At 36.8% G+C, this 22,474-nt stretch overlaps 1 protein-coding gene across 7 annotated transcripts in view; it reads right to left on the reverse strand.

Moving 5' to 3' along the window:
- EPC1 (enhancer of polycomb homolog 1) overlaps positions 1-22,474 on the reverse strand; it is a 71,025-nt gene that overhangs the window by 2,310 nt on the left and 46,241 nt on the right. For 2 of the 7 annotated variants that reach the window (XM_052805886.1, XM_052805853.1), the window contains 14 exons: positions 21,023-21,182; positions 19,106-19,251; positions 18,814-19,020; positions 18,287-18,435; positions 16,753-16,909; positions 15,211-15,387; positions 15,016-15,105; positions 14,782-14,930; positions 13,120-13,472; positions 7,654-7,737; positions 1,451-1,569; positions 1,283-1,369; positions 504-645; positions 21-387 (listed from right to left, as the gene is read on the reverse strand). In XM_052805886.1, the coding sequence (XP_052661846.1) occupies positions 21-387; positions 504-645; positions 1,283-1,369; positions 1,451-1,569; positions 7,654-7,737; positions 13,120-13,472; positions 14,782-14,930; positions 15,016-15,105; positions 15,211-15,387; positions 16,753-16,909; positions 18,287-18,435; positions 18,814-19,020; positions 19,106-19,251; positions 21,023-21,122 (2,327 nt within the window). In that variant the 5' untranslated portion in view covers positions 21,123-21,182. Of the gene's footprint in view, positions 1-20; positions 388-502; positions 646-1,282; positions 1,402-1,450; positions 1,570-7,653; positions 7,738-13,119; positions 13,473-14,781; positions 14,931-15,015; positions 15,106-15,210; positions 15,388-16,752; positions 16,910-18,286; positions 18,436-18,813; positions 19,021-19,105; positions 19,252-21,022; positions 21,183-22,474 lie in introns of those variants that run through there. The other 5 variants (XM_052805863.1, XM_052805872.1, XM_052805877.1 and 2 more) reach the window with 5 other exon arrangements.

The raw sequence follows: 22,474 nt of genomic DNA on the forward strand, positions 1-22,474 counted from the left end.
AGCAGATGTAAAAAACCTACCTTGGTACTGCATCCACAGAGGATGAAGCTGGAACCTTGGGCACCTGACAGTTTGTCGCTGCAGCCAGCTTTAAGGCAGATGATGGAACAGCACTTAAAGTCCTAGGTATATGTCGTGCATTGAGTGTGGTAATAGAGTTTACAGTGGCAACTGATGAGGGTACAGTTAATCGAATGTTGTTCCCAATCAGAACCTGAGTTGTTGCAGAATTGGCAGCAGTTACTTGGTGACTCAGTGCACTGTGGGAACTTGAAGTCTGCGTTATATTCGAAGGCTGTAACAAGGCTGAACCTGCTGTTGATGATGAACTTGTATGGACAAGTGCTGTAGGTGTAGTACTACTGAGGTGTAAGCCCTTGTACACTCCTGCAAAAGAAAAACAAAGCAGTAAGCTCATTTTTCAGAAAATACTCAACTCCAGACAGACATATTTCCACTGTACAAATCAAGACGCAATCAAATTCTGTTGAACAGCTGCATACCTGAGGCTTGAAGAATGCCATTCACCCCAATTCCAAGCACCACATCATCCTTCATTTTGAATCCCATCAGTTGTTCTGATGTAACCAAAGCTGAAGCAGCAAATTGAGCACTAACAGAATCCAGTGTCTTGGAAACAAAACCCTAAAAAGAACAATGGTGGCAAATATATGTGATTGAGGCTTCCAAAAGTCAGTACTCTCCCCATTTTAAAGCTACACACAAACTAGTAAAACAAAAATCAATACATGTAAATCAGAACTGTGGCCCAGTCATTCTCTCAGACCAAACTGTCAGCATTTGGTACAACTAGTTAAAATCTGAACTGTGATTTTTTTTTTTACATGCACTTTTAGCTCCATTATTACAACGGAGAAGAAAATCCCCACTATTTAAAATACAAAGAAACTTATTTCCAAAGTTCTATGGAACAACATTGTTTCACAGGTCAACTTGTTTTCATGAAATTCCAAACCCAATTCAGAGACTTGGAGGTTCAGATTGCAAACAACCTCTGAACCTTTTTGTGTCTGTCACCACTGTAATCACTACACATTTATGAATATTAGACACTTCCACAGCTGTATGGAGGACATATTTAGGAGTTAGCTTTAGTTATTAACTAAAAATCCTGCTCTAAAAATCCCCCACTATCAAGAGGATAATGACATGGCTGGAGATCTCTGCAATTCATATTTCTAAGGCTTTGAAAATTTCATTAATTGACTGACCCATCTTTTTTTTGTTAAGAGGGAGCAGAGGCAATGCCTGCCACACTCACCTGCGGTGTCCCTTCTAAACACTTTACAGAATGGCTATGATGTAGATTCAGGCGAAAGCCACTTTCCTGTTGGTTAGTTTCAAGGTTCTATGGCAACAGTTGACAATTAGAGATGAACCCTGGTGGGAAACAATGAGGGATAAATCATAGCACAGACAAATCCCTCACCTGTGATGTGTTGGCAGAGGAATTACTATTTGCTTGCTGTTGATGAATTTGTGCAAGCTGCTGTTTCTGCATTAGTGCCAGTTGCTGTTGATGTTGCTGGTATTGTTCGGCTGTAAATGCTGAACAAAATATAAAATGAGAAAATACTATATCAAAATATGTAGGTGTTGTGTATATAAACACATCTATTTTATAATGCTAAAAAAATAATACACCACAGCAAGTTCCTAAGAGCCTTAATGCACCTTTATGGCAAAAAGGCTATCGTCCTCCTAGAATTTTTTGTTCAAATTAAGCCTTCCCTTTTTAAGCTGTTTTTTAGTATATAGGCTTTAATTGCTCTGCTCCATTTAGCTCAAGATACCAAAACGGGACGGGGAGGATGGAACCAGAACACAATCAAACCCACCAAAAACCCTCTAATAACCGATTAAAAAGAAATTACAGGTAGAAATGGCATCACTGTTTTCATTTTTTAAAACTACAGTATCTGCATTATTAGTAAAGTAGGTTTATATGCAAAACTTGGGAAGTGCATGCTTTCAGCCCTCACAGATAGCATTCTGAAGGCAGCAAGTACCTAAAATTAAGATTTATGTTTAAGTTTAGTTGAAAACATTAATTGGGCATGCTTACAACTCTGCAGGCTACCATAATACAGTATTTTTGTTGTTTTTAATCACACATGTACAAGCAACTCCAATACAGAATTTGATAGAACTACATCCTTCTCTAAAAATCTCTGAAAGGTGATCCAGTAGTGAGTACATCACAAGTCAACTAGAATTTTATCCAGCTAGCCCATAAGTATAAAATTGACAAAAAACAGCGTTATTCATACAGACTCACAAGGAGATGCCCAATGGTGCAGGGGTGGGGAGTCAACATCGGTTAACTCTGTAAAATGTTATGTTTTTTTTTTTTATTTACATTTCCAAAATGAAAGGAAGTCTCAGTTTTCAATTTAAAACTGAATCAAGGCTGGAATGTGAATCCCCTTGCAAATTCAGTCTAGGATACACCTTTCAGATTTTTCCTTCGATTTTATCTTCAGATTGTACAGATGCTCCCAAGTAAGTGCTGTAAATAGTATTCATACTTCTAGAATGCAGTGGAAGTTCACTTCTGGGGAAGTTCACTACTGTTTGGCAACAAATCACCATGACACTTGAACCCTGTTCACAAATCGCAATTTTTAAAGGTGTTTTTTTTTTTGTTTGTTCATCTACCCCTTCAGGCTTGCTTGCCTGAAGAAAATCCATTTCTATCACAACTATAATCATCTCCTGCTTCTGGATACAACAGGATTCTGAAGAACAATTGTGCCTTATGTATAAAATTGAATAACAAGTCAATACAAATGGCTAACCAAAATAAGAATTAATAATTGGAAACAGAGTAAACACTGCTGAGCATGCATTTTTCCAGTGTATTTTTTTTTTTTGTAAAACATTGTTCCAAATCCTTCTATTATGTACTGGAAATAGCACTAAATTATTACCAGCACTTTGCTATTTAAGCACGTGAAGTTGTAAATTTTTATTCAGCTGCTGCATTCAGGTTACTAATTTTTTTTAAAGTAACATTCTTCAGCAAGTAGGGATGTAGCACTTGTTTATATTGCCACAAGTGACATTACTTCCCAATACTCTTACAGTTAAATCTCACTTTGACTTGCTTCATTTCTTCAATGTTTTAAAGTTATTTCTAGGGGAATAGCTTAGTAGTAACACCATTCATAAATGCCCTTACTAAAAAAAAATCCAGACTAGAATTCATAGACCAAATATTCAGAAGTTGGCTGTTTAAATTTTATATAAAATTTAAATTTTTTTTCTACTTTATATAAACTAAAAGCCCTTTAGATTTTTTCTTTTAAGCTTGTCACCTAACACAGAAGTTGGAGCAAGAAAGTTTTAGCACACAGATTAGCATGTAGAAAGCTGATCAGCAGTAGCAGAGGAGAAAAAAATGGATGTACTGTCCTGGTACTGATAGATATTTAATTTATATTGATCAGTTAGTAGTGACTTATTAATTGTATGGTTTTTTAGAAACCCTAAAATTTAGGATCGGTATGGTTTAGCCAACATAGTGCCAGTGATACTGAAGGTTCCATGTATTAGTAAGGTATTTTATTCTACGGTATGACACTGTAAATATATTGCTTAGTAACAGGCTGTATAAGCGATGTAAATAAAGACAACTCAGACTGACAGAAGAAAATGGGCAAAAAAGGGTATCTTATACCACCATCTTTGAGTGAATTAAGATTAACATTTCCACCATCATAACCATCTCACTTTTGTCGTTTTGAGCAAGTAAAAGTTAAGTTTCAGTTTTCAACCCTTAAGTACATTTTAGATTTAAGCTATAAAATAGAGTTGTTGTAAGCACAGTCACCTATGTTGCTTTAACCAACTCCAAAATACTGGGGTTTTTTTGGAAAAACAGTAAATAAAGTTTATTGAGACAACCTGTGTTTGTTTAGGATAAACACTTGTCCTAAATAATGGCTAAGTGCTCCCCCTTCTTTCTGGAAGCAACATTTAGAAGAACTGTATTTTTCCAACTGTGCATTGGTGTATTTCTTTTTAAGTAGCCTGTGACTCTTACAGCTGGAAGTTTCCCACCACAATGAAAACAGTTATACAGCTGTCAAAGTAAACAAGTGACAGAACCACCCACTATGACCACCACCCTCATGTATATCCAAACTGCTTCTCTTACTGATTGATACTCCCTTTTCCATTCCACAGTATATGCAGATATGCTCACGTACCAGAAGAGGTTATAGATTATAATTACATAAGCTAGCTCTTCCCTCTCCATGCTAAAGAAGCACAACATTGAAGGTTTTATTGAAAACATTACTGCTACTGAGAACTATCCAAACCAAAATTAATCATTATTTCTTTTGAAGACCTGCGAACTAGGATAGCATACTTATTGCTCGTCTGTTAAAAGCCACCATGTATTTTGGTAACACTGTCACTAGGTTTCTTCCCCTCCTGCTCTCAGAGTACAGTCTATATTACATTTCAATTAAAAAAATAAGCCTATTGATTGTGATATGAGTTGCTTCTGAAAAATGTCATTCCCACGCACAAAAAATGTTTGTACTTACTTTACATGAAAGTACTTCCACCTATTTAACCTTATGTATTAATTTTCTGTGGCACACAACTGTGACTGGAATTCGGAAGGCTGTTTGGGGAAATCACACATATGCTCAGCACAGTGAAATCACGGGTGTACTGACTGTGCCTCTACATCTGCAGGCACAGTCCTAAACTTCTTAAAGAGCTAGTCTAAGTTCAACTGTCTTTTTTTAAAAAGCAATTCAAGTAGAATGCATTGCAGACCATAAAAATGTAGCCACTATTAATGGGTTAAATATATGGCTTGCAGAGAGTATTTTTTTCTTGCCTGCAAAGCTAGCATAGGTGCAATCGCACAGGTGACAAACTTAATATCTTGTTAACAGTGTCCCTAAGAACTTTCTTCCAGAAATTTTATTACCTCTTCTCATTTTTATTCTAAAGAAGAGAAAGGGCACAGCTGAAAATTTTTCATCTGTATCAGAGAAAAATGCCAAACTAGAAGTAGCAAAAATGAATGTCATTTTCTTTTGTGTCATACGCTGCTCTTTATCTGCCTGGAAAAAAACCAGCATCTAAGCAGCAAGCCCAGACCTTTTCTTTACACTTGAATCAGCAACCACGTTTCTGGTAACTCAGAAGAGTACTGCTACACAAAGCTACACAAAGTTACATATTCCTTATATTACTGGAGACCTTCAAGGCTTTAAAAAAAAAAAATTAGTAAAGCAACAGACCACTGAACAACAGCTTCAAATTAAAAAAAGGGACAAAACATAACATTCAATGGTTAAAGACAGCACATGAGATCTTAAAACAGATTCTTGCTTCAGCAGCCCTAGACAAGAGTGTAGTGTTTATAGACTCTTCTCAAACAGCATGCTAGGGCCACAGTGGTATGGTTCCATCATACAGTAATGACCATTTTAATACTACAGAATTTACTGAATTGGACAGTGGCAAAACATCCAGTTTCATTCACTACACAGAATCCAGTGAGGGGTGGAAGTGGGAGTACCTCAACCACCACTACTGATACACTATAAGCAAGAACATTAAACTGTCTTTCATAGCTAAAAAGCATACCTTCCCTCAAAACTTCTACACACTTTCCAAGACGCTTTCAGTAATTTATGCAAGTCATCTGACTCCTTAAGTTAACCTAACCCAACTCCTTTCTTAACCTTAAACATTAGGAACCTTCAAGGCACAACCCTACCTGGAGTTATCCACACCTCAAGATAGTTGTCAGAAGACAGGTAGCTCAAGTTTTACTGAGAGACTAGGCTTCTTACTCAATTTGTTTGCAGCATACTGTTTTGAATTGGAACAATTAAAACTCAGTATGCTTCTGAATTGTTTCTGGTAGAATTCCGAATCAAGTTATAACATTGCAGTTGAGACAACCTTCAGGATTTTAAGTCAGTACATCATGTTATGCTGTTATCCTCTTCATAACAGCTTGGGACAATGCCTGCACCTCTTCTGCAACTGTATTAGTGCTATACTTTGGCAGCAAAGGAAATGTTTTCTGCCTTACAGACTGCATAAAGGAATAGAAGGTAGAAGAAGAAGCAGCTTCAGGAGTTTGCAGCTACCAATGCAAGCAAAGAAACATTGTACATTACTGAGACTGACTGATGGGATAAATGACTGCTTAGTATCTCCTTAGCGACAGCCACAAATGTTGTACAATAACCCAAATTTTCAAAACCACTACACTATGAATAATATGTTTACTACAATCATTTACATGACTATAAGCAAGATATTTGTAAGCTCTGGGGTAATTACATATCATTTTTTTGCTCAAATTAAGCCACTGAATAATATGTTTCAATTGGATGATTCTGTTTACTTATCTACCAAATTCTGTGGCATGCTGATACTCAACAGGTGTTGTTTTCTGCAGCACAGAGTAACAGTGATGCTGTCAATGGACTTCTCAAGGATCCATAGTTCTCACCAGTTTTATACTGCAATATAAAACTTTTTTTTTTACAGTGCTAATTAGTTTTACCACAGCATTTAACATGTAGGAACCTTACAATGCTGTAGCTTATGTTTAGCTTCTCTGAAAAGGCAAGTCCTTCCCAGAAGTGGCTAAAACCAGTGAGGAGGGGGCCTAGCTGTGGAATCTGTATGAAAAGATTGGTCTTTGTATGGTAAACAGGCACAGCCTCCCTCCTGACTACTGCTGCAAATTTTACTATGAGGTGACTCACTAGCTGTTACTCGGCTTCCCTGAAGTAGGAAAATACAGACTTACAAAAAAATGACCACAAGAACCAGTTTCCTAAACACTAGGAAGCATATCCTGGAAAGCAGAAAATGCACGTGTAAACTCCTGGTCCCTCTCCTAGCATTCCTTTTGATTTTCTGAACGGAAGATGCTCGCTAGATTTGCCAGGGAAACTGAGCAAGCTTTGTGGAGTAAACACAATGACCTACCCAGGTAAGGTGTTTTTTTTTTTTAAATAAAGTTTTAAAAAAAATTTAATATTGAGAGACTGAAACAGCTTAATTAAACCTTTCAGCAAATGCTTCAGTCCTGTTAAACATTAAAATAGTAAGAATTAGGTATTTAAATTACAGTAACTTAAAAAACCAGTTGCTTCATAACATCAAGTTAAGTATCTGTTCTCCTGAGAAGAAATGTTCTTTCAGTAGGAAAACTGAAGCATTAAGATTATAAGTTCAAAGAACCTCTCTAAAAATCCACTCAGAGTACTGGATTCCCTCATCCTTCCAGCTGAGGTGACGGCCATTTAAAAAGGCAGTTTGGATCAGGTAACAGAAGAAAGATCACTTCACTAAAGCTTCCAGTTGATAAATCCCATGAACTACAGAACTGCTAAAGTATGTGGAAAGATGATATATCATGTTACAATGTTTTCTTAAGGGAAATACATGAGAGCATCACATCCCTGCTGTATAAGAGAACAATTAGTGGTTACTAATGCCGAAGTGCATGCAAAGCAAACATCATTCACAATACTAAGTAATCCAGAACATCACATTTTTTTATCTCTATCTTGTGAGAGATGTTATCTGGCTTACATTGCCTGGTTAAAGATTTTCTACTGTATAGCAAGTTCTCACCAGTGAATTCGGAAGATTGGAGAGACTTAGAGCCATCAGTGTGATTTAGTATTTGATGCACCAGGCCCAAAGATGTTTCACTTTCTGAAAAGAAGTTCAAGATTGATTTTACTTAAACATGGCATTAGACACTATGAGAACATGAATCATTATGCCCTTGATTATTACTACAACAGCCTTATATTTCAGCCCAACAGAACTTAAGCGTGGAATTCCTAACATCAGAACTCCAGACTTAGAAATTATAAACTAGATATAAGATCTATATATGCGTTCCCTACTTGGTAGTGGGAGAAAAAGAGACAGAAAACAATTAATGAGGATTTTTACTAGCTAGAAATGCTTGCTACGCATTTAGATTTGTCTGCCCAGCATTCTTAATATGACTTTCCACCGAAATGTCACAGGCCAGTTGGGGTACACACAGTTTACTCCGCAGTTATAAACGTGACCATCCTTGCATGGGATGCAGACAAAGCATAACAGTTTACACAAGCCCAAAGATCCAGCACTTTGGAACAAAGTATTACTCCAACCAGGTTGAAGCTGAATGAGAAAAATCTAGTATCATTACAAAGTCTCAAAGTCTCCAGAAGTGCTCAGATGTTTTAGTAAGCATTGACTCTTCCCCCATCCACCAGTCACATTTCCCAGACTAAAGAGGCTTTTCCTTTTAAGAGTTCCTCCTTCAACTAAGCCTACAGCAAGCTATAAAAATCTGTTACTCCCAAGGCCATTACTTCTTCAACTAGGATCTCAACATCTCAGCCACAGATGGGCCAAGACTGTTAAGTTCCAATGATAACTGAAAACGGCCATTACAAACGTTGGTATTTTTCATGACCAAGTTTATCCCGCAATGTGAAAATAAGCATTTGGAAAAGGGAAAACACTAAAACAGACAGCAGTGTTGAGACTATTACAGATACAAGGGTTAAATAAAAAGATGTAAACAAAGCCAGTGATGGCGTAACAGCAATGAAAAGGTAGGACAAGTCCTACTCTGGTGCGAGGAACTCTGACAAGGATTGAGGAGCTTCCTTCCTGCTTCTTTCCAGGAAAGGGATGCCTCAAGACAGGTGTCGGGCATCCTTAACAAGAACATGAAAAAATAGTACAGATCCATCAACCAACATTACAAATTTGGAGATGGAAATGCTAAACACATATTTGGGAAATGAAAGCATAGTTTACCATCCTGCTACACGCCCAAGTGTGCAAACTTGCTTTTAAAAAGCAGATTAAGAGATGCAAAAAGAAGCATCCAAGTTTACCAGGGAAAATGTTATTTCTATGGAATTACCATAGAAAAAGTTACTGAATAGTGAAGCACAACTTGCAGTACATCATCTAAATCTCTAGTTTACAAGAAGATGCAAGGTAAGCTACTCTGGATTCTTTTAACTATATTCTGGATGCCTGCAGTTTTTCATATACAGTAAGGTCTACAATCCCAAACATCATAACTCTTCAAGAATTTTCACCAAGGCTCCTGCTAGAATACTTAAGCTTCTTCTTAAAGAATTACAAATTTAGTCAGTAGACTCTAGTTAACTGCTAGCCTCTTTAGTCCTGACATCCTGCAGACTTTCATTTCAAAGTGACCCAGCTTCTGGATGAAGAAGGCAGAAAAGAACAGAGTGCAAGATGATTGCCTGGTCTTACTGTGGAGCCTGGGAACCAGTGCTCAAATCTTTCACTAGTGACTGGTATCTCTGGTCTGCCTCCTAAACACAAGGCTGCAATGGAATTATACATGTTATGCAGTTTTAAATGTCTCAAAGTTTGTTTACTAGATGCAAGCATCCAAAAATACGAACGTAACATATTAAACAGCAAGTCTCCAGCAAGAAGCAGAGCCTCTCTATAATGCGATGCAGTTTGAAGACTAACATTTGCCTGGCAGAACTAGATCAATCAATTAATCTAACAAGAAAGACTAAATTCCTGGGACACAAATACTTCAGATGAATATTCATGCCTACTGCACACTCCAGACTTAAGATTACGATTCAGAAATTTGATGAGATTGTCAGCAATACAGGCTCCTTTTCCGAAGTAATTTTGTTGCAGTTTGTTCAGAGTGAATAGCTTCCCCACTGAAGGAGTTATTCCTCCACAAGAATCATGCTTTTACACTCTTGCTTGCTTTTTAGTGGTGTTCTGTATAATATATGCCTGAAGATCCTTGAATTAGGTCCTTTTGCAAGAGGGCAAAGGATGCTTTTTCATAATTCTTCAGTAAGATGAAAAGGAATCACCCTCTTCAAAAGTGGTGCTACTTTTCTTGGCCACTTGATCCTGCTGCCAAAGCCTATCCTTCAGCACACAAGTCCAATACAAGCCCTGTTTTCAAGTAACTTGTAAGGGTTTTTTTTTTTTTAACGACATCCCATCTCAGCTTACACGCAAAATCTCAATGCAATAACTTCATATTCCACTGATCTTTTATGCTGAGCACTCTGAAAGCCAGGACCAGAATAACTTGCATTTCTTCAGGGTCAAAGGCACTTCATATAAAATACCTCGCTCTTTGGGGAAACCTCTCTCTGATCTTCAGGATGAAAAACAATGCTTCCTGTAGCCAGGGAGTGGTATGTCACAGCACGGCTTTTATAACGTGTCCTCTGATTAACAGAAAGACCTGAGATACCTTCTCAACTTCACGCTTGTGCCAGCTATATATATCAGACTTGAAAAGCAAGGTTTTCCACAGCAATTTTTCCACGTCAGCAGCATGTTGTCTGGATCATTCAAGGTGGAAAAAAGCTCAAGAATTCTCTAAACTTCTTTAATATGGAAACAGACAAAGCTTATCACTTGATGGTGCACAATAAACACAGCAACCTCTGCTGGCCACTACAGAATCTCAGGATGAACTTTATCTTAAGGGTAAGCAATATGGTTTGCCCACAACTCATGGTAGCAGCGAAGGGACAAAAGGATTTTTAAAAATAGAGATGCATTAATAAGTGCTTTCTGGTAAAAAGACCTACTGCCACTTCAAAAACCTAAAACGCAACGAGAAACAAACCTAAAAAAATCCACACGCACAACAAACTCCCAACTTTAAAAACAGCTAAGAAAAAGGAACAGGAACATTCTACAAGGTTGTAATCTGCAGTAGTGAGTATTAGAAAAACTTTAGTACAGATGTTAGATACTTGATGTTCTTTGCAGTATTTGCTAGAGAAAGTAAGAAGACATAACTCAGCAGCTGCAGCCCCAACTGACATGCACCTGTGAAGAAGTCAAACTCATACATATGGGACATACAAACACACCTGTAATCTGTGTAGACAATGTGTCTTCAAGAATCCTTTAAGAAACTGAAAAAAGAACACTAGAAAACAGAATGGTACCAAGATGAACTAGACCGTATGCTCCTTTCAAACACCTACCCCTAAACAGATGACCATCATTACACCACATATACACAAACTCATACACACCTCCAATGCTACAAGAATCCCAAATAAGATTTTAAATAATTACACGGGTACAATCTACCTCGTTATATTAATAAGTGACTATCCAAAGACTGTGGCAACTAAAGTATATCTATGAATTTAGACATAGTTATATTTTTATGGAGTATTTCATTCCTGCACCAAACCCTAACAAAAATATGAATCTAAACTCCACAACATTTAAATTTGGAAAAGCTTGGAATACTAACTTAAGTATTTTACACAGATGAGATAAACTATCTGCATAGAATTCCAAGAACAAATGAACGTAATATGCTAGGCACTTACACATATGTATTACTTTCCCACAGGATTCAAAATACACAATTAAAACCTTGTAGAGAACTCATCACCATAAACAACTGCATTTAATTCCTAAATGGATGTAGACCAATATCTTAATAATCTATTTAACAAAAAAACATTTGGGGGGTGGGGGAGGCGGAGGGGGTGTGTTTGTGCAGTTCTATACACACACCAAGACACATGCTTTACACTCAATTTAAACAGCCAATTTTTCAAGTCTATGTTATTCTCAGATGTAATGTATTGCCCATTACTACTTTATAGTGTATTTATAATCTATTCCTCATACATTAGTTTTGTTTTCACATTAGTAACCTGACTACCATTTTATCACAGTTCAGACTCTGGCCACTAGACAGATCATGCTCTCCTCTGGACTTGGTTTACTGATTTGAAACATTGGAGCAGCAGAATTTAAACACCAAAAGCCGTACTTAGATCACAAGCCAGAAGAATCATCAGTTTTAGCCCTAATACATTTCCAGCAAGAAGAGTCATAAAAGACAAAAGAATAAGGGATGGGGGCAAGGATCTACTCTATGACAGCATGGAGAGGAAGCATGAAATAAAGCAGCAGAACAAAGCCGCCCACTAAGTCTAAAAATGTAAGGATGACAAATTTTCAGGAAACACAAAAAATCCCCAGGTGGTACAGGGAGGAAAGGTACAAAATGTACTGGAAAACAGGAGGATTAAAGTAATCTGATACCAGGGTAACACTCTTCAAGCAAATCTCCAAAACATCCCACAATTTGGGGAGTTTATTAGGTATATGCATCTCTCCCCACACAACTCCTATATTATCCATGTTTTCTAATTTGTTTCCAAAGCCATAATTCAAAATGGCAGGGGAAACATGATTTTAGAGACTCCTTACAAAATGGGGGTCAACTTTTAAAGTTATTTCTTTGCAAAAAACCATCACTTTACTTGCTATAAAAGAATAACATCTAATGTACCGGCTGATCAAAATCCAAGATTTAAGTTACATTCTAAATATGTAAATACCAGTCTCCCAGTGTGAAGAACCCAATATAAAGAGATATGATATCCAATATTATTCCAATTAAAAAAACCACCTCATCAAGTTTTCTTAAGAGTCAGGTCCTCAATTCTGCAATTTAGGTTCTATAAGATATAATCTGCCACTTGCTGACAAGATGTAGAGGTGATTAGTCTGAGAGTTTTGCCAAGCATGAGCAGATGCATCAGTGGGGGTGGGCTGGGTATTTTTTGGATGGGAAATGGCATTTAATTTCATGTAAGTTCAAGTAAAAATTCATAATATGCTGGGATTTTAAATGCAAACATTTAAACTAACCATTTCCCAACACCACACCTTGTACTAGAAAAAATTTGGAATGTAATATTTATATCAACATTTTTAATTTTAAAAATCCAGATCTTCAGAGTCAACTTACACCCTACACAATACTGGTTTCTAAGCCTTCATATTTCTAAAATCGTAATTACATATCAAGCTAGCATTTGCATAAATTTGAGATGCAGTACACTACTGCTAGCAATAAATACAAATAAACATTGTATGTAGCAAATAGAGATAGACATGAAGATGGGCCATTACTATCAAAATAGACAATGACGTAAAGTATGGATGACCTAACGATATTCTGGATTTTCTGAGCCAAGTTTAAAATTTCTAGAAGCAAGTTTGTCAAAATAAACATACCAAAATGTGCTGAACCACTGCTACTTTTACTTTGTATAGAGGTACTGCATGTCTGGGTCCCAGGTTGTGCTGTGCCTGTTCGATTTACACCCCTGTACAATTTCCTACAGGAGAGTTCGTCATTGTCACTGTCATGTAGGGATGGTGTCCGAGGCCTAAAATGCCGCCATCTACATGATTTGATATTGACTAGTATCTGACTGAGGTCTTTCGAGAAAGATTTGTCCGAGGTATTCGTTTCTGAGGTATTGGCAAATTGACTGATTGAAGAGTGTTGTGATGAGGAAAACATTTCCAAATCCAGCTGATGAAATGCGTTATCATAGTCCGAATGCGCTCTGTCTAGTAGCACCCTAAAAACAGGAAAACAATGCAGAATTACACGGTGGCAAGAAAACACCAAGAAAGTCACCAGTTTGCCATGTGTGCTTGGGGACAACAAAGGGATAGAAGTAAAAGAAACTACACAAAACTCTCTAGAAGAAGCAACACCCCCCCCGCAACCAGACACAGAATGCATGACTGTGTATTATTTTACAGTAAGTAGTACGTTTAGGTTTCTCTTCACATTTATATTCTAACTTTTATTGTTTGAACAGCTATGTACATCATCATGTATGTATTAAAACACTGCAACAACATATATAATTTTTTTTTTTTTTTTTTTTTTCACATCAGGCTGGAAGATGGGAGTTCCACAATGCAAAGAAAAAACACTAGAGAATAAAATCACTTAAGTAACGAAAAAGCAATTCAAATGCCCTCCTAAAGTAACTTCAGCTCAAAAGCCTTACTCCTATATCTACTGAATATACCTACAATCATGCCAATTCAGTGGGGATGTTACACACTAACTTCCAAATCCCCTTGCAAAATCCTAGTAAGAGCCTTCAGCTCCCATTCTGATTTTGTCAATATGCTGATCTGACTTGCTAGTAATACATGAAGAATCTGAAAGCCAAATCATGTTCTTACTTTTTTAAAATTAAAATTTAATACCAGTGTACCATTTTCTTAAAGACATCATATAATGTTTAGGAAATAGCACTTCTACACTGAACAATTTATAAATTGTTTTTGATAAAGATACTTCAGGCATTTTGCTTCTAAGCAAGTCCTTAATTCTTTGGTATTTTTGACAATGTTTGAAATTTAACAGTTATTGTCACTTCTAAGTATTCCTCCCGAAAATCTCCTCTACAACTGGCAAATCACCAAATATGGTCCAAACTCAGAAAAGCATTTTCTGAAAAATGTGATGTTTGCTATTTTTAAATATTACAATTTGAAGACAACTATGCAAATCATTTAAATACAAACCATCAATCACAACTGAAAACATACATGTATTTTTCACATCAGAACTTGGGAGTGCCAACAATAAAAAAAACCCCTCTAGAAACATTTAAGAAAACGGTATCAAAGTGGCTTCCACTACTGCAAAATAAAAATGGAGACAATCAGCTAAGGAAACCTGTATCAAATGGAAATATTTAAAAAGTCAACCGCTCTGATGTCTCCACTTTTAAGGGGTTTGGTTTTTTAAAACTTTGCTCTTTTAAAAAGATGTCTTATTGGTTTTTTGTTTGGTTGGTTTTGGGGTCTGGTGGGGATTTTTTTACATTTTATTTTTAAAATCAGCAACAATTATGTAGCACTTACCTTCCACCACGGCCGACCCGTCTTCGTGCAAACCCAATACACCTCTGGGGTACAGTGAGGGTAGTTAAGCAGTATCTGTAACGCACATCTCCTAATCTTCCCTCTTTAGGGCTACTCCATGGCCAGTTGCCAGGTTGGTCTAAATGAGGCTTAAAATAATTTTAAACAATTAAACACAAGATGTTTTCCCACAACAATGCTCTGTTTTATGACACATAAGGAAATTCTACTTACAGCATAGTACTGACAGCCTGCTTTCCTACGGAAGGCAAAAGGACCATCGGGATCATTTTCTTCCTCAGCCTCCGAAGAACCAGACAAAACCTTTAAAGAGTGGACGGGGGGGTGTATGAGGAGAGATACTAGTAAATTCATGAGTTTTACTTCTATTCTTTCCTCAAGAGGAGCACAGAACTCCAGAGGTCCTACCTGGGAGAGAGGTTCTTCATCCGAACTAGGAAAATCATACTGATTCAAATCTTTAGCATTAAAGACTGGCAGTGCAGCAGGACTTGTCTGTTGAGGAGTAGCAGCAGCAGACGAAGGTAAGACTTTTGGCTTCTTCTCATACTTTCTTTTGGGTCTAATAACATCAGGTTTATCTTGCTGCAAGGAAAAAAAAAAGCAGTGTAAAATTACACAAGCAAATTACATTAAAACAGGAGTTCTAAAAAACTCCTGTGTAAGCAAGCTAAAAAGTGAACTCATCTCTCCACCATCTTGATAGCAATACAAGCAGTCATTTAATGAGTATCTGCATTTAATTTCCAGTAATTGAAACAATTAACAGACAAGGTGGAATCAAGCACTGTTTACTCAATCTGTGCTAGATAAAACACTAGTGGTTAAGGTAACAGTACTACTTTGGAAAACTAGACTAAAAATATATACAATGATCTCCATGAAGCACCCGGGGGGGAGCGATAAAGCAGCTTTGGTGGGCACCTGGCATCCAGCCAGGGTCAACCCACCATACTAACATTTTAAATTAATAGTCATTTATGCAGTGTTAGGGAATTACTAAGTACCAAACAATGCTTTAAAGGCAAAAATAGAAGTTAGACTTCTCAAAGATACCTACAATCTCAGAAAATCCTCTAAAAATTAAACACATTTCCCTATACTATGCAAATCCAAGTGCATTTCCCAAGTTTCCAAGAAACAGATTTCTTTCACCCTGTGAGACACTGCATCGACCCAGCATCATTAACAGGTAAGTACACTCCAGCAATCTCAGTTACAATACTCTACTGTCAATGGAACCAATTCAAGCCACTTTGTCAGATTCAGAACAGCCTTTGGACATTCTTCAGTTATAAGAAGTCTTTGTTTAAATTCAAATTATACCTCAGCATTGCTCCTGTGTTACCTGACCTATTTAATATGCTCAGTTGTTGGCACTGTAGCTATGCTTCGTAAGACAAAAAAATTAAAGCCTGCAGGAAAAAAAGTGCTGATCAGCATTCTAAATCAAACAAGATTATTTGATACTTTACTTAAATACAAACCCAGACAAAGATATACAGCATGCTGGGAATATCAGTGGATATTTAAAAAACAAAACAAAAAACAACCCTCCAGATTAAAGTTACGTGAATTTAGAACAAGATACGGGTTTTACCTCATTAGTCGTACCTTTGTCCAGTATCTAGGTAATAAATAGAGTTTTCTTCAGGATATCCTAACTTTATGGACAGTATTAGAGAAAAATGTTTGTATCCCCCAGAATAAGAATACAATTGCATGTGTCCTTTCGTAGTTCGTCTATACTTCCTTTATTTCTGTCTTGAGGAAAGCCAGTAGTCTATATGCTATCATCAGAACTCCAACAGAACAAAGCATTTTATTCCAATTGCAGCTTTGCTAGTCTATTTCCAGTTTCAAAAAGCTTACCCCTTCTCCCATCCTAAAATGCTGTATCTTGCATACGTGACAGCATGAACTAGTAACTCGGTTACTGACATTACTCACTTTAACTTTAAATTCTTTCAGTTCCATAGCTTCTTGGTGTTTAAAAGGACTGCTGTTAGTCACAGGAATGATGGGAATAGCATAGGTAGGTTTAATTGGCTGCCGCTGTGCCATGACCTCAGACATGATCTCTCCACTGTAGTCACCCAAATTATACCTGAAATCAGAATTATTTTTTTTATTGGTTGGAATGTTTACAATGTATGTCTGGTAAAAAGCTGCACAACAGCTGCAAGACTAGTACTTGCAACTTGGGGTAAAGGGACATCCAGGATGACAGCAAGAAGTACAGAAGTATTGTTCCAGAAAAGGGGACTATTAACATGGACACTCCATTGCGATGACTAATGCTGACAAATAAATAAAAGGATAACTACCCTGTAAAGCCTGTAAAACGTCTCTAAAAGACAGTAATGTAAAGGAAAGAAGAAGAAACTGGAAGGAAAGGAGAGGGTTTCCCTCCCCCCTCACTTTGGGACAGGTACCTTTTAAAAATATACATTTATCACTCAAAAGGTTTTAAACAGGGAGGCAGAGTGCCTTATTCATCAATCCTCTCTATTCTATGTTATGGAATAGTTTCACAACAAGCAGTTCCATGAAACATATTACATTTCAAGTCCTGTGGGAAGTGCTGAGTTGAAGTGCAGTTTTCCATTCTGAGGGGGGCATTGAGTCTTTCCTCTATTCAACAGCTTATTTTCTTGACAAAGGTACTGGAAAATCTTTGAGATTTCTTCCCTCTCTTATTTCTAGTGAAAATGGTCAGTGCTTGAAAAAAATGTCACTGGTAGAGACATTCAACTTGTCTTCCTAAGAAGCCAGACTAAAAAGTTAGTTTTAGAGCTTTAAAATACTGACTCAAAACATTTGTTTTCAAACCTGGATGCTTACGCTAGAGAAGTCTATTCAGATTCTAAGTATCAACTTAAACAACAACTCCACACTGCAAATGTGATTCTCAGTTGATTGGGAAAGTGACAGAGCAGAGCATTTGGTCTTCAGCACATCTGACAAACAGTATGTCAAAAGCAGCACTACTTGCAGATGACTCAGAGAACAACATTTTATACTGTACAAAATACTTATTTGTTTTCCTCAAGAGGGTATTAGATCAGGCTTTGCTAAAAAAGAACAGCAATAATGAAAAAGAATGGTAATGATTGGAAATGGCCTTAAAATTAGCTGGGACTTTCTTAAACTATGTATTCAAGTTTAACATAAATTTCCAAATGAATTTACCTGAAACTATGATCCCTCTTCCTGTATAGTATATAGAATATATACATACATTTAAATACATGTACACACGTAAAAAACCAATGTAGATTAGTGTGATTGGTCACTTTCCCGTAAGCAACTTCCTAACATATTATTTTGCTCTCCATAGCCATTTACGAAAATATGCTATCCTGCAAATGTGAAAGGGTCTAAATACTTATTTTAAAAACCTATCACTGTTTTAAGTGTTTGTGGGAATCAGAATACAAAGTAGTTTCCAAAGCTTTCTGCAGCAAATGTCAATAAACATTACCTCTTTTCCATAATTTCCAGTGTTAAATGCAGCAACTCTCTCTTGCTTTTTTCCCTCCTCTTTATCATCTCCAGGATGGTTACTGCACGACTCAGATCTCGACGCAGCTTAAGCATCTTCTCATAAGATGCTTCATCATTTTTCCGATTCTGTAGATAGACAGTGTATATGTTTCCCCACATCATTTAAATTAAATAATCTGAATTAAGTTCTAAATATTTATGTATATATAGAAAAAAAAAATCACACGCTAAAACAGAGAAGCATGTGCATGCTATCAATGAGCTACATCTTACCAAAACCGTAAGTTTAGCAGTAGATTTAGTGAAAAAATAATGAATACAAACTTTCATTCAATAGCTGTCCTAAAGTAGTTTATGTTTTTATCCTTGCAAATTAAAACAAAACACACCCAACTTCTATTGTTTTTATACTACATAGCCGAATTGTTTCTTTATATAAACTACTTTTTGAAAGGGGGAGAAGGAAGAGAAAAAAAAAGCAGGACGGGGTATTGATCTACTTACTTTTCGTGTCTGCATCTTTTCAGTTCGTCTTCTAAAAGCAACATAAGGGTCATTTGTGCTGGAACCATCTCGCTTCTCTTGTTTCACTGCTGGGATAAGAGAGGGACCTCGACAGTTTTTCCGCTTTTTAATCCAGTACTCATACACTTCTCTGATCAATTCATCATCTTCCTTCAGCAACAGCTTGGCCTCTTGCAGGCTGACTGGCTAAATGCAAAACCCAGCACGTCACTTTCATATAGCAATATATAGAGTGCGTATTTCAAATTCTTTATTCAAAGTACCATTGTACCTGCTGCCCGCTGCCCTTTTCTAGTCTGTCTATCATCTCCTCAAATTGCAAAGGAGAGATGTCCATTCTTTTCTTCAACTTATTCACAAAGATCTCGTCTTCCGAATCCAAGTCATAATCCGGCTGCTCAGCATCCAAACTAAAAGCTAAATGATACAGTGAAAGTTAGTTTTACTACAGAGATGTTTTGTTCCAAAAGCAGCGTCTGAAGTACACACCAGATTCTTCTGAAGACAAAACCAAAATTATATGTTTGAATGTTGTAGTAATGCTACTTCAAAGTTAGCTACTTTTTAATTGAAAAAAAATTACACCATTAAAAATCAGGAATGAAAGTTGATATCTATTTGACTATGCTTTTGTGAACCAATGAAAGCTTACTAGTGGTCAAACCAGCTAGCAGCTTTCTACCTCATTGCTTTCAGTAAGAATTTTTTAGACTGGTCAAAATTTTCAATGCTGTCTAGTATTCTGCAGTTTTATGTATTGTATTATCAACAGTTGAGACTTCAGCCCAAACACACTTCAAAGGTACTTCTACAAAAGTATATGCAGACTGTATTACAGTGACCTTACACATATTCTCATCAGTGATCTTTGTGATGTAGACGAGTCAAACTAAACTGGTCCAGCATGGTCTACCCTATGTAGCAAGGCATCTTCAAACACAAGTAATCTTTTGCAGAACACAAACAACTGTTCTGTTTTCCACAATATCCTATGAAAATGCAGCATTCTGCATTCAAAACAAGAACTCCCTAGTTCTCACGCAAGTTGTTTTAGTTCGTAAGAGATACGAATTCCTCTCCAAGTACACACTTAGAAACATATTGTGAAAAGCATCACTTGCTTTTAACAAATAAACAGGTAGAATACAATGCAGCTGAAAATCACCATTTCAGCTGTTAAACAACTAGATAAGGAAAAGAAGAATGAAAAAGTGTGACCTTAATATCAGCATGGAAGACTGCTAGTATTAATCTCTTCATTTGCTTAGGAGCAGAGGAGCATGCTCTGATCTACCTGATCTTCCACCTGATCTAGTGGAAGTTGTCCCTGCTCATTGCAGGGGGGACTGATTTAAAAAGGTCCCTTCCAACCTAAACTATTCTATGATTCTAATACTTTAAGCCATCACTGAAGCTCAGACTGATGTAGAAGTCTAACTTTTAACCAAAGTTAATTAGGCATGAGATCCATTTACATAGCACAGACACTTTTAGAACTTTTAGAACTCCACTAATTACACCATGCAATGGAATTCTGCAACAGATTTCATTTTTTATAATGTTTTCAGAAGTTATCTGAAGTAATGTGGTGCTCATATCAAGGGTCACATCCATACAGGATAGCTGCTATCTTCCAACAAAACCAAAATCCCAACACATTTGCAAGTCATCAGTGATATCAAAAAACACCTACTTTTAGACGTAGAATACTTCCATCCAGGCATACGCAAATACTACTACTACTGCCATTTCTGCTTGGTTTCCCAACCCACTCTACTGTTGTTTTATCCTGATTAAGCTTCAGGGGACAGGCACTCTGTTTCTTAACTGTGTATTATATGTTCTCCTCTTCAAGTATATTTGTGTCTGTCTTTGCTAACGAACCTAAATTTCCCTGCAACCTGTAACTACAGAGTGTTATAGAGGGCAGAAACAGGCCTTTGAGACTGCTAAATTTAAAGTATTAACATATAGACATAGACTCAAGAAGGACACCTATCTAATTCTTGATCAAGAACTAAATATACCTCTTCAGTAAGAAGTATGTATTCCTTTACATGTCTGAAAAATTAATTCTCAGAAGTCAGTCTTAATGCGAGCTCAATAGACTTATTAAGAGTACTCTCCTGAACTACTAGCAAACCAAAGTTCTCAGTGTAGACTTCAATGAATGAGTTACTTTACTTACGCTGTATGTGAATCAGCTGCTTTGGCATTTTAAATTCTCCAGGATATATAGATTCATAGTATGCAATATTACTTTCTGCTTCTGGAACCGGTATAACCATGTTATCCCTCTTCTCTCCATATACTTGTTGTGCTGAGATAGCCCGCTGGAGATGATGTTCCTATAAACAAAAAGAGTCAAGATGAAAATCTTTCAGAGCTCAGACTTTTTAAAGCTGAAGGAAGTCCGTTTCTTTGCAAATGTTCTCATTCCAAATCCCTGAGACCAGATCTAAGAAATCAATAATGCACCCTTGACTCAAAATGCATTCCATAAACCTGAAGGTTTTTCCAGTAGGTGGAGCTCTCCCTCTTACACAAACACACATCTCCGTTACTAAACTTAGCGAGTCAAGTTGCATGTTCTTGGCACCCAAGCTACATAAATCCATCTTTATGTACTTCTGGAGAGACACTTAAGATTGATTAGACATACAGATTATAAGTAGCTGAAGACAGATATTCACTCTGGTATTATTCTGTATTTGCTATGGCCATTTATTGCCAGTGATGTCAGAAAACCAGAAAGGAGGCCTGCCATCATCTCCTATTAAGAAGAGAAACAACTATTTTTACCCAGACAGATGATGATTCCTAAAGACATTCTCATTTATTGCAATGCTTTCCACTATACTCCTTTTTCCACTCCTAATCTGTCAAATAAACTTTATTATTAAGCTCTAAACCACGAGGGAGAGAATAATTAACTTTTAAGAAATCTGCAACTGTTTTTCAAGCTTAAAAGTAAATTACATTTCTATCTGTTACTACAACCCAAGTAACAGATTAGTAACATTACAAATTCTAGTAATTTTCTAGTGCTACTATTCAAATGCACTCCATTCTTCCTGTGGTGCTGTCAAGACAGTAAGTAGTATCAGCAGAGTTCACAGAGTTACCAACAAAACCCCACACAACAATACGTGTGCATATATATAAATGGTTTACTGACAATGCAACATGGTATTTTCTCCCTAGTACCAAAGCTGGTTTCATAAGTTTCTATACTGTTCCTTCCTAGGTGCTCAGTAAACAAGTGATGCATCATTTCTGCCGATACAGCTATTAGTGAGATGCTATAAACCAGGTTACTGAAATACTCAAAACAGGAACTGCAGCACAAGGGTGGCAGGGATAATTGGTTTTAATATTGAAGTAAAAACATATCAGTGTTCATCCACATGATCTTAATACATCTTTGTCTGTCTGACTTCAATTTACTCCCCCTCTTCAGTACAATAAAGGCAATTAATATATTCTGTCTAAAGTTAAATAAAAAAAATATTCAAGAAAATTCTAAAATAGCATTTATTGTAAACTGCAGTTAGTACAGCCTCAAACTAGAACCTGTTCCAAGGTATAATTCTGCTGCAAGGACTCACAAGGATTTTAGCCTACCTTTACCTTCAAACAA

This window comes from Harpia harpyja, chromosome 1, assembly GCF_026419915.1.
Source record: "Harpia harpyja isolate bHarHar1 chromosome 1, bHarHar1 primary haplotype, whole genome shotgun sequence".
Classification (NCBI taxonomy): domain Eukaryota; kingdom Metazoa; phylum Chordata; class Aves; order Accipitriformes; family Accipitridae; genus Harpia; species Harpia harpyja.